At 40.7% G+C, this 13,281-nt stretch overlaps 1 protein-coding gene across 1 annotated transcript in view; it reads right to left on the reverse strand.

Annotated features, from left to right (window-relative positions):
- Positions 1–13,281, reverse strand: part of RLF (RLF zinc finger) — a 55,125-nt gene that overhangs the window by 32,762 nt on the left and 9,082 nt on the right. Inside the window, exon 3 of the mRNA XM_076357656.1 lies at positions 9,712–9,793. Within this exon, the coding sequence (XP_076213771.1) occupies positions 9,712–9,793 (82 nt within the window). The remainder of the gene's footprint in view (positions 1–9,711; positions 9,794–13,281) is intronic.

Raw genomic sequence — 13,281 nt, forward strand, 5'->3', positions numbered from 1 at the left:
AACTTCGATGTTTTGATAGAACTATCTATTTCCTTTCTAATACTGCAGCAAACTGCACTCCATATATGTCTGCACAGGAGAACTTGGATTTAACTCTTGGGTGAAGCATCTACCCACTAAGGAGTGAAGCTTTTTTCCCAGCAAAAGATTCACGAGGGGAAAGTTACATTCTTGCAGTGAAGGTTTCATTTACATTGATCCATAGCTGTCATAAGTAATAGTCTCAGAAGATTCTTAAAGGACTCCTCTCGAATAACTATGAAACCAGACATGCTACTTCGTAAATCCCGAATTAAAGTGAAGTATAGCTAACACAGGGTTCTTCCCTCCTCACTCCCTGGATTAGGTGTATCTACTCCAAGTATACCATAGCATACTTGAGTTTATTCCATATAGTACGCAAGTATTACTTCACCACTGAACTCTGTGTCCAGTGGCAAGTCTACACAGATCCCTTCATCCTCTGGATAGTCTGTCAGTCTCAAAAATGAAACTAAGCATATGGGGCTTTTCAAGGAGTCTATGCATCCGGATGACTTTGGGGGATTCTTTCACTAAACTGAGAAGACAGGCAAGTTTAGAAGAAAATCATTCCCAGCAAGTACAACTGAAGATTCCAACAATCAAAAGGGGACCACAAAGATGCATACACACCTACAAAGCTCATTATAGCAACCACCTTCCCGCTTGCTCATCTAGCACACAATGAAGTTTTAGAGGATGAGCAAGAACACTGGGTAGTGTTCTGCAATGCAGGTGTTAAGTATCTGTAAGAGATCTTGTTGTCACAAGAAGCACAGGGAAGTCAAGGAAAAGTAAAGCATATTTTGTATGTTTCTATGTAAGCTGATAAGATAGCACAAAATGTATTCCTGATTCCAGAAACTGGTATTACTATACTCCATAGCTAAGCTAATCTTCCTACACTAGTCATGACATTAAAGTAACACGATGTCCTGACTAACCTTTAAATAAACAGGATTTCCAGCTATAACCGGTCTTTAATGTAATAGGCAAGATAGGAAAGGAGGAAGGAAACAAAGCAAGTTATCAGTTGTCATTGTTAAAATCCTATCTAAGCATTCGCCACCTTCAGCTGCTAATCAGACTTCATGTCTCACAGGGTTTGGTGCTTGACAGGGATTTGGATCTGGGATATTGCAGAGAAGCTGCCAAGGCTTGTGCTCAGACTATCACCACTTGCTGCTCATACACCTGGACACCAATCACACTGCACATCCAGAATAAATACAAGGCTCTGGGGGCCAAGCTGAAGGACATCAGCATCCATCTGGTTTTCTTCACTTTGCTGAGGAAGATATAAGACTAAAAGCAAAAGGAAGGTCAAGGGAAGTGTGAGAACAGCTCAGTAGGACAGGGCATCAAGTAAGAGGACACTGAAGAGGCTAAGGTACTCAGTAACTTTGCCTCAAGTTTTACTGCTAAGGTCTGCACTCTGGCCTTCTGGGTGCCTATGACTAGTGGCAGAGTTGCGAGTGGGGAAGGGGCATGAAGCTGCACAACAGATGTTAAGACAATCATGTTAGCATTCATGGTACCAAACAGAAGCCAAGGGTGTTGATGGAGATCATGGATGTCACTGCAAGACTAGCTCTGAAAGGTTACAGGCACTGGGGGAAGGTTCCTGGTGACTGGAAGAAACCACCATGCCCATTTTTAAGACCAAGGCGAGGAGACCCTGGGGAACTACAGGCCAGTCAGCATAACCTGTCCCCAGAAAGACTATGAGGCAAATTCTCCTGGAAACCATATCCAGGCACCTGAAGAAAAAAATGTGACTGGGAACAGCCAGGATTTGCCAAGTACAAGTCACATTTTATCAACCTACCTTCTGTGGTAACAGGCTACAGATGACATTAGAGTAGTCAGACTTAGCAAGGCTTCTGAAAGTCTTCCATAGTATCTTTAAAACCAAATTGTTAAAATATGGAAAAGTCGACAATAACGCAGGTAGAAAAATCAGCTCAACTGCCAGGCTCGGAAGGCTTGTGACCAATTGTACAAAACCCAGCTGGCAGCTGTCTCCTAGTAGCACTTCTCAGGGGTCAACACTGAGCTGATACTTTTAACATCTTTATTAATTGTCTGAATAATGGGACAAAGCACGTTCTCTGCCAGCCCACAGCTCATACAGAACTTGGAGAGCAGTTGACACTGGAGGGCAGGGCTGCCATTCAGAAAGACATTCAACAGGATGCAGAACATCGCTGACAGGGACTCATTGAAGTCCAACACAGGCAAACGCAAAGTGCTGCACCCAGCACAAGCCCAAGTATCAGTAGAAGCTGGTGACCAGCTGGCTAGGTTCCAGTTTGGCACAACAGGCCTCTAGGGTCTGTAATTTAAGTGTAGGTCAGCAGTGAGCCCTTAATGCGAACAAGGCAAACTATGCTGAACAGTTTCAAACAGAGCATAACCAGGAGGTTGGTGAAGTGTTTATTCCCCTCTGTTTGGTACTTTTGAGACTCCACTGGAGTAAAACACTCAGTTTGTGGCTGTCCTGTACAACTCATTTGCCATAGTGGAGCAAGTCCAGCAAAGACCACCAGAGGGCCTATACAATCTTAGGAAGAGAAAGTGAAGAGGGAAATTTTAGAGCTGTCTTATCTTCCTTATGCTCCCCAGTAGGTAGTTGGAGCTGGACTCTTCTTCCTGTCTAGTGAGTGAGTCAATAGACAAGTCACATAAAGGGAAATTCTGTAAAGTGTGTGTGGGGGAAGTGTATCAATGTTTAAATACCCTCACTTTGAAAGGACTACTCAAATTGTGTGCAATCTCCATTCCTAGAGACACTTAAAACTTTGCGGGGCAGGACCCTAAGCAACCTGATTCAAGATAGCCTTTACTCTGAGTGAAGAGGTGGATCAGATAACTTGAGCTACCTTCCAGCTCCAGCTACCTCATGACTCTTCCACAACAGGCACCTTCCGAGGGCTGCATATTCAATGCATTTACTAGACATACTGAAAGCACACTTAGTGGGAGTCAGGGCTTCTGCCCTGTACTAGTTCTTCTCCGACTGCAAGAACAAAAGCAAACTAACATCAGAAATTAGGACATATTAGGAGTTCCTTCCAAACGCAGAACTATAGTGCAGACTTCCACCTTCCAAGGAGCAAAGTTAAAAGCCTTATAGCTGAATGCAACAATCGAGCAGTTTTGGTAACTTTAACCATCTCATTTTCCTTAGCAGTACTCAAGACTTTCTGTAAATATTGCCCCAATGTTGATTTTGTTTTTAGGTAAGTGCTGTAACTGTGTTCCAACTCTTAGCTCCTAGCATACTTGCTAACTAAAATCAATCATTAAAGACTAAGTTACTTTTAAAAATTATTATAAAGAAAGTAGAACTAGCAAGTGAGCTATCCGTGAGACCACCTCAAAATTGTTGAGATCACTGGAAGAGTTGGTGGTAATTGGCAGATGAAAGATAGCCAAGTATGATGCTTACAATGATTGGTTTCTGGCCTTGAGCCTGAAGTGTTACTCACAAGGTCAAAGGAAAAAGAAATGGGTTTTTTGAGTGTCACAGCTGCACCCTGAAGATGCAAGTGACTTTATATGTTCTTAACCAGAGCTCAAACTGCTCTTAACTAACAGCATTGAGACTAATACATGAGCTACAACGCACAAAGGTTTCAGGCTGTATTTAAGCATTTGAAAACATCACTTAAGCAATCCTTATGCTCACACAGCTGTTCCTCCTCTCAATCTTTCCTTCCTGTGCAAGCTGGATCAGGAAACCAAATTCAGCAGGAAGAGCCTCAGGGGAGGAGTGAGGTTTGTTTTGTTTTTAAAAACTAAAGCATGATCAATTCCCCACTTTACACACAGCTACATGGCATGCTGGTAGAATCAGGCAGGTGAATGACAGACTTAATGCTTAAGTCAGTGCTGCTGCCAAAGATGCTCAAGTTATAGCCTCAGGACAGCTTTAAAAATGTCAGTGGAAAACAACAAACTGATCTAAATTTATACCTATGAAGTTTGCAACCACAGTCCAGAGTTTCCCTAAGTGGCAGTTATGATCACATAGGAAGTCTATGTTTATCATTTTATCCTCAGACTTGGGTGATTAAGAAAACAATTACAGGTGTGCAGGTAAGAAGGGACACTATCTTACGCACAAAATAAATACAAGCCCATTTTGACAATCTCTACTTTTGACCTCTCTCAACCGTACGGCACCATGCATTAAGTCTTTTCAATGCAATAGGTTGCCAGAGCATCCATTGTGCATTCCCCTCCCATATACTAACATTACAGCTTTAACCTGTATCAGTCTCAAGTGTAGATCAGGTCAAAGACTAAGTCCAAAAAAAAAAATCAGCATTTAACAGCCTACAACTTCAAATTTCACCTGGAGGACTGAACTCAATGAGCTTTACTGAGCTACAGTGCTCTGTGAAGGCATTCAGCACGTGTGTTATGCCTTGGAAAGAGGTGGAACTGACCAGCAAAGCCCTTCCAATCAGTTTGTATCAAATAAAGGCAAGAAGTGCCAGGTTCCTCACAGTTACGTTAGAGAAGAAAGGACACGACATCTTTTAAACAGCGTGTTTTCTTGAAGAAAAACAGCCGAATCAGAAGAGTTCTCATTATCAGAAGACCTTTGGTAATCAGCCTACATTTCCTTTGAGGATATCATTTATATGTTCAGATTCTTCACAAAGAGCTTCAACAAAGCATTAATAATCAATAAAAATTTAACAATTTTACTAAAATTCTTGAGAATTTCTGCCATTTCCTAGCATCATTTGAATAAAGGCATATAACTCAGACATTCCCAGCTCTTACTATTGAGAAAGTTTGATAAACATGAGACAAAGAATCATCTCTTAAGTTACCAGTGCTTTACTATACTTAAATGTACTGCAGTACTGCAAGAAACATAGCTTTAGGAAGCCACGGAGAGCCCTCAGCACATATTACATATACCGGTGTCACCCAAATATCTGTTCCAGCAACTCCAAGATATTTATCAGTGAAGAAGATTGAACTACAAACAGGATTTTCAGCTCTGCACAGTTCTGCAAGGCAAAGAAAGGGAAACACCAACTCCCGGTTGTATGAACTCACCCTCTCTGTTGTCAGGACAGGGTTATACCCATCCTGGCCCCAGCAAGCACTCGCCAACCAACAAGTGCCAAAAACCATACAAGCAGATTTTGTAACGGCACACTACGCTAGCTGAGATTCATTGCCTCTTTGTGATATTTATCCCAAATCCCTCTGCTACTGAGTTGCATGTTCTGAGGAGCTAGAAGCCACTGCCTCAGAGAAAGACAGAACAGACCACTTATCTGCTGCCACCACCAAAACAACGTAGCTGACAAAAAAAAAAAAATCATACAACTCGGACAAGGGTGAGGTACTACTACTGAAAAGACTGCTATCCCTCAGATTATGACATTCTGTGATCCAGACATCCAATGTAAACAATGTTTTCCCAACAGCAACTCTTCCCTAACCTGAGGGCTTCAGGACACAGTACAGAGCTAGCAGAGCCCAGTTCAGTTATGAGGATCATTCACATTTCAGCACCTTTGTATTAAGGGCTGAAAAAAGAACCTTAGAAGGTGAGAAAGAAGGAGCCTATTATACAAGTCAACTGATTTGCTGAGTCAGCACTGTGTTTGACATTCAGGCTCTCAATACTGAAATACCAAATATGAAATTCACCAGCGTATGTAGCGTAAGTAACTAACTACTGACAATACACTCCACTTCTATTCTACATGTTTAGCTGAACCTTTCATTATTGGACCTACTGAAGTATATAAGGCTAATATTAATGGGAATATTTATGAAAATCTACTATAAATACTTCAAAAGTCTTCAAAGAAATCTAATGCAAAATCTAAGTATGTAGATCTCATTAAGTTAGGACAACACCATAAACAGGTCCTGAGGAGAAGGACACAAAGCATTTCATTCTAGATGAAGTCAGGAAAGGATAACATAGTAAGAGCCTATGGACAAAGTTAAAGAGAAAATACAATCCTTGGAACAGTTCACTGAAGATACCAGGATTTTTCAGTCCTGGCAATTTAAAGCAATCAGCAACTACTACGGTGTCACAGAAGTTTTGGTTTTATGCTCACCCTCAATACACAACTTTTCTAAAGAAAGCATTCATGCTCTTTGTAAGGCTTGAAGGGAACCCTGTTCCGCAATCCATATTCAATTCCCATGACAATACATCTCTACTCCCACTAAAACCATCTTTGAATGCACTGTTTTACCTTCCTCAACTGGCCAGATTACACCCATCCCCACAGTACCTCCCCACTGAGTTCCTCCCCCAGATTGAGTTTACCTGTATCAAGGTCCCTGTTGTAACTCTGCCCCAATCCTTTCACTTGTATTTTACAGCATTTCCCCACCTGTGTCCGCATCCTTTTGCCTGCTGCCACTATATAAAATCCATGCTGAGACTCCTGCCATACACTCTCACATCTTGTTTTCATTTCGCACAGGCTGCCTCTGGTCTTGCTTAGAGATAAGGAAAACTGGACTCATGGGGGGCTGCAGGGCATAACTACTGTTATTTAGGATGAAAGAACAAATGGGTTCAGACACCAAATAAAGCTTTTGATAGCATTTTGTATATAAGCTAGACATCAGTGACACTCCATTTTCAGCTTTAGAACAGTCCCTACACCTTGCTGCTTTGAAATGCAAGCCCTTACCTTTTTCACTCCTGGGATGAAAATTTATTTGAAGTTTCACTGACTCTCACTAACCTGTGCAGATTGTTACAGAGCAGCAATTACTGCAGGCAGATCTGAAAGAAATACCTCTGTCCCACATTTGCTGCAACCACCAGTTACATTTGGAGTTACGCTCCTCAGCCACACTCGCCCCTTTTGTTAGGAAAGGAATAAGCACATTCACATCTGTCAATCTGGGGCATGTGCTAATATATAATTTTGCGGTGCTTTGCTACTGGATTTGCCTGGAGATTGGCACATTAACATGGTCACAGGCTTTAAACCTACAATTCCTCACGTGAGAGCCTATGAGTGATTCCTGTCTAAAGGTCTATATTGCCCTCTGTATGACTGCATACTCCTTCTCTGTTACCCTCTTCTTCTCTGATGAAGAGTGGGTTCCTACTGTATTCCACAGCAGAGTACAAATGTTCTCATTCTCGTATTTCTGCAAGACTGCTACTTCAAAATCTCATTAGAAGCACCTGTTTGTAAAAGACCACAAACCTCTTCAGCAAGGTTTCAGGGTACTACTGTGTTTAATAAGCTTTGCCCAAATCTTCTACTATCTGAACTATGGGAAGCATTAGATGAGTGCTAAACTTGGAAGCCACAGTTTCAAAAAGTCAAAGTATGTTACTACACCTGACAGCAGCACGTCTTGAATTTTCCCTTAGTTCTGGAAGTTGACATGAGAGATCTGGGCTTGTGTCACCCTTCTACCCCTGGAATTTAATAGTTTCTTTCCAACATATTCAGCCTGAATAAAGTCATCTCATCTGAATAAAAACTTGCTCTCTATTGACAGAAGTATCAAAGCTCGATCACTTCAGAAACCTAGAAACGCACATGCTTGTTACATCATAGAAATGATTCTCCTTGGTAACAAGAATTCTCCTTGCAGATCCCTCCAGTTAAAAGCTAGTAATTCTTAGAGCTGCTTTATACCTCTGCTATAATGGGAAAAAGCCTGTACATGCCCTCCCATACTCTGAATATGAGAGAACATCTTGTTTCAGGTCTAGGCCATCTCAGTTAAACTTACATATGCCTTTTAGTGTATGATAAGCTCATAAGGCTTAGGGGAGACCTTACACCGTGTTCCAGTATTTAAAGGGTGGCTACAAAGAAGATGAAGACTCCCTTTTTACAAGGAGTCACAGGGAAAAGATGAGGGGTAATGGGTACAAATTACTCCTGGGGAGATTCTGATTGGACACAAGAGGAAAATTTTTCACAATGAGAACAATCAGCCATTGGAATAATCTCCCCAGAGAAGTGGTAGATTCCCTAACACTAGACACTTTGAAGATTCGGCTGGACAGGGTGCTGGGCCATCTTGTCAAGATGGCTTTTGCCAAGAAAGATTGGACCAGATGATCCCTGAGGTCCTTTCCAACCTGGTATTCTATGATTCACTCCTCTTTATCCAATGACAACTGGATTATTGAATTTAAGAGCTACCTTGGGAACAGTAAGTTTCAACTTCTTCCATCAGCCCTAACACAAGAGATGAACCTGTGGCTGACCACCCTTATTTGTGGCATCCCCACAAATGAATGGGTTGGGAGCACAGACCTAGCCTCTGTAACACCATGGCTAATAGCTACAGACTATGTGTAACAGCTGGCATAGCTGGGTATTGTCAAAATAAACTGATACACCTTCAAACTTGGTTCTGGAGTGCTGCAATGTGCACTAGCCATAGTCACTAAGGGAGTCACAGGACTTACACACCAGCATTCAAAATAAAGGACAAATCTTTGACACCACTAAGACCACAGGATTTAAACTGTACCTACTACACTTCTTTCTACTAGCAAGTACATGCCACAACCAACTGTTTTTAGGGTTGCCATGATAGTTAAGTATTCCATGGTATTTCAGGAAAAGGAGGTCTGTCCACACCTGAAGTCACCAGTCACAGACCACCTCTGTCCCTTCCACTACTAGCAGGACTACAAAACTCTTAAACTGAGAGAAACAGATTAGTAAAGTGCCAGGTTTATCCATCTTCACATGAAGAGTTTCCACACCTGCAATTTCCCTGACTGCAGGTGAAACAAAAGTAGAAGCTCCTTCAGAACGTCTACACTTGCATCTTCAGCAGCAGCAGCCCAGCCTCAGGGACTGAGGAAATCCCCAGTCATAGGGGTATAAGGTCTTGTGTAAGGTCTGCACAAGGATAGCTGCAAGGTCTAAGTTCGCTTCCTTCCAGCTACTTCCTGCCAAAGTCTTCACTTCAGTAACTTATAACTGATACTAGCTTCCAACTTCATTAGTCACAGTTAAAGCCAGAACAGGCAATAGCAGCAACAGATCAGTCCCTGGTCCTGGAAGGGCATTAGTATAAACACAGCAAGACTACCACTCCTGTCTTTCAGCTCCATGAGGAACACAAGTCCTTGCAGACAGCTAGATACTACCTCCAGACTAAAACCTTGAAAACATCTCTTCCTCCTACACAGTCTACAGTAGCCATCTTCATTTGAGTGTATGAATAGTAGTATTACGAGCTTGTTTCAGCACCACCTCAGAAGAAACACTTCTAGCAACCACCTGGACTAAAGACTTGTCCTACTATTTTCAACCCTCTCAAATCAGGTATAGACACTAACTTGCCACTCAGATCTCCATAAAAGCTTTTTTTAGTCATCTTCAAAGTAATACTTCAGAGCTGTTACATCACTCCATCTAACTCAGTCTTTCACACAAACCATTAGACAGATCAAGATTTGCTACGGTTCTCTTGCTGCCGTTGCCATTGATTGTGTAGTTGTGAATCTACTGTTGGGCCTAAGGCTGCCAATACCATTGTTGCAGTTAGTCTTTTGCTGCTCAGAAATTCTTGCTGCCTAGATAACAGCAATGCAGGACAGGTGGAATTCGGGGTAAGAATAGAAGAAGAGGAGCACAACAGCAGCCTTTTTTTTTTTTAAACAAAGTAAATAGGAAAAAAGAAATTCAGAACACTTACCTGTATGGACTGATGGAATCCTAACCACACCTCATGCGGCAATTCACTTTCAGGAATTGAAAGCAGTAGCTCAAAACAACTCCTGGAAAAGTAAGAGGCAAGTAAGCAAACTACCTGAACACGTCCTGTTGTTACATTAAATAACATTTGTGGCACATATTACTTAGCATTCAGACAAGAAATGACAGTAATATTGGAACATATTTGACTGCACAAATCAGTTAGTGGCCAGAAACAGACCCAGAATCAGGCATGAGTCATCATATGGAAAGAATATTCTTTTTACTATGCACAATCTTGCTAGGATAAGATTGCAGCTACTCTTATAATCTAAGATAGTCTGTTCAACATGGCTCAGGAACGTTGCATTACAGAATTTCTACTCTTTCCTCTCACAAAGGAATCCTAATACCCATTCTGAATAAAACTCATTTGACCCCAGCATGGTAAAAATGAAAGCCAGCTTTACCTAACTTAAAGTTTCAGTGTTGACATATATAAGAAAATAAAACTAAAGAACAGCAGCTTGACAGAAGACAACACATGCATCAGCACAGAAACGGACCTAGAGAACAGATCCCTAACAATATCCTAAAAGCAACAGACTGACAAGCTATGTCAAGAGGTGCATCAGCACAGAAATGGACCCACAGAATAGATTCCTAGAAACACCTTATGAGTCTTTGATAGCATGGAGGTGGGTGGGGGGGAAGCATTAAAATACCTACAGTGCGCACTGCAACAAGCTCAAGAGCTTACCAAACCAAAAAACCCCACGCATATTGAGATACATATCAAAGATGTTTAGATTAAAGTCAGAGTTAAACAGATCAGATTATCAAATTCTCAGTTCATTAATTCAGGGAGCTGCTGTATTTGTGTAGCTCAGTTATCTACCCAACACAGGTAGAGAACATCCCCTTATTTCTTCATTAAGCCAAGTTCCTACTTAAAAATAGGACACTAGTCACCCAGTCTTGATTTTATACCCAGGAAAGTTTGTTACATCCCATTTTCAACTGTGTCAACAATTAATGTTAGTATGAGTCAGCCCCACCACAGTGGCATGCGAACTTTTTCTGTGTACCAGGTTTTCCAAATGAAAACTCAGGAAAGTGGGAAGTGTTCAGAAAGTTTTAACATCTCTGAAATATCCAGCAAATTTGAGACTTATATATTCCATACATAAATTCAGATTCCAAGAACAGAAGCAGGGGGGAAGCAAGACCTACTTGATATTCCCTCAGTTAGACCATCAGGTCAGTGCTATCCCTCTTCAGAAACAAAAAGGAAACAACTCTGTGTTTAGCACATCGATCTCATTCCAGGGAAAAGTCTTAGAGAATAAGAATCACTGTTTTCTAGGAGACAAAGCAATGGCAGGACTACTGCCTATATTATTCTCAAATAGGGGCTAACCAACCTCATATGGGACATATGGATTATCTAAACCCCAACTGCTGCACAGAACAATTTGACCTAATCAAACTAAATGTGTTAACTATGATACCGTCTAGAGATTCACAAGATTTACACACAGCAAAAGTGTTCTCATAAATCATGACAATATAAGGAAAGAAAACCGGTCTAAGACTCCACATATAATAAATGCACTGAATAATTGCTATAAGCTACACCTACATTGTTAGAGAGCTCCAACTCATGCTATTTTTTATTCAAAACTTCCACTCCCAAATATTGAATAGAAGAAGAACAGGACAACACATTCAGTCTTACCATACATAGAAGAGCTGAGCGTGGGGAAGGGGAAAAGGAAGAGATGACCATAAAGCAAACATGAGTTTCAAAACTGCTTAGTACCCAAAAAGAATGACTTTCCTTTCCCCCTTCCTCCTGACAAATACATTGAACAGTTACCTGCAAAATGCTGTGCCTAATCAGTTTTTAGCCAGATTCAGCAGTCATATACATAAACAAGATCAGATGGACAAATACTGAATTAACATCTGGCCATCCTTTTCACATTTCAGAAGTTTGCCTTCACTGCCCAATCCTGTTCCTTTAAATAGAGGTTTAGACCTGCAAAAGCTCTAAACTTCTATTAGACAGGCAGAAAATATTATAGCCTTCCATCACTGTCATTTAGTAATTATTCACATCAGGCACTAGAATCTCAGTCATTACTATGCCCATGAATAAGTGGGCAACAGGATCACCAGATATTCCAGCTGTCGTACGTCTCAATATTATAAAACAATCAGGACTTATTTTCCCCTGGTACTCAAGCTTGGCAATACAAGTTAATACACCAGTCCAGATGTCTAGACCCAGGTGGTTGCTACTAGACCATCAACAACTTTACAAAGTCTCACAGCAGCTGAACTCTATTTCAACATAAGAAGAAAAAAAACAACCAAAAAAATCACTAGGTATGTGTCCAATTTTCATGCATATCATACAGAGACTCTTTTCATCAAATAAAACATTTGCAAACTTCATGGTCAATGTGCTTTTGAAGTCTTTTGATGCACACCTCATTTTCCAACTTAAACAAAGTCAACCAATCCTATCTAATTCCACTCTGAATTCCTGGAAATACTGTTTCTACAATATTACTTTTTCATATGTATGATATTGGTTATATAAAATATCAGGTTTAAACAAAATGGCAAAGCAAGGTTTTACAAATCATTTTTCTGTACTTAACCCTTAAGGTGCTACTTGGACAGTGAAAATAATCTGAAATTAGATTTTCAAAGCACTGCGTATACAGAGTAAGATGACAGTCTATGAAGACAAGAGGGCTGAGTTTATGCCTCAAGTGTTATCGTCTTTTGTAGTAGCACAGGACTGAGCTGAACCAAGAACTGAAAATTCTTTTCTTGTGAGTCCTTAAGTCTTCCTCAGGATCCCAACACCAAGCACTCTAGTTTGGAAATCATTCCATGAGAAATCTGGAGCTCTGGATGTATAGCCACCAGGTAAAACAACTTACAGCACAACTGCAAAAGTAATACCCAGGATATTCCAATTAGAATTTCCTTGGCAGAAAAATAATTAGACTTCTAAGACAATTGCCTAAGTTTTTGTTACAAGAATTGACTCAAACACACAGCTGCATAAAGACTAGCCAGCCTTCCCTACTGGCAAAGGGGAGGAATGGCCTTTTAGCTTAATTCTTTCTTTTGATCCTTACTATACAATACTTCAAAATGCACCTCTATCCCTGAAAGCCCGCTTCCTTCTTTATTGCAATGCAACTAAACAGAATTTAGGTATCATGGCTAAGACCACAAATCAAAATACCAGGATCACTTCATGAAGTCAAGCCTTTCTACCTCACTCTACCAGTACCACCACAATACCTACCTACACAAAACTCAATTCCAAACTTTAATCACAGTTTTGCAAATAAACTGTGCTTGAATGCTGCCATTATTAAAAAAAGCATTCATCTCAAACACTCAACTTCAAAATATCTTTTAGGAGAAGGTCTCCTAGGTTTAAATTTCTTTATTTTCGAAGGAGTAACTCTAGGCAAAAACCAACACGTTATTTGCATACAATTATTCTGTAATCACTTTATACCTCATTCACTATTATTTTAAG

The sequence above is a fragment of the Aptenodytes patagonicus genome, chromosome 21 (genome assembly GCF_965638725.1).
Source record: "Aptenodytes patagonicus chromosome 21, bAptPat1.pri.cur, whole genome shotgun sequence".
In the NCBI taxonomy this organism is placed as follows: domain Eukaryota; kingdom Metazoa; phylum Chordata; class Aves; order Sphenisciformes; family Spheniscidae; genus Aptenodytes; species Aptenodytes patagonicus.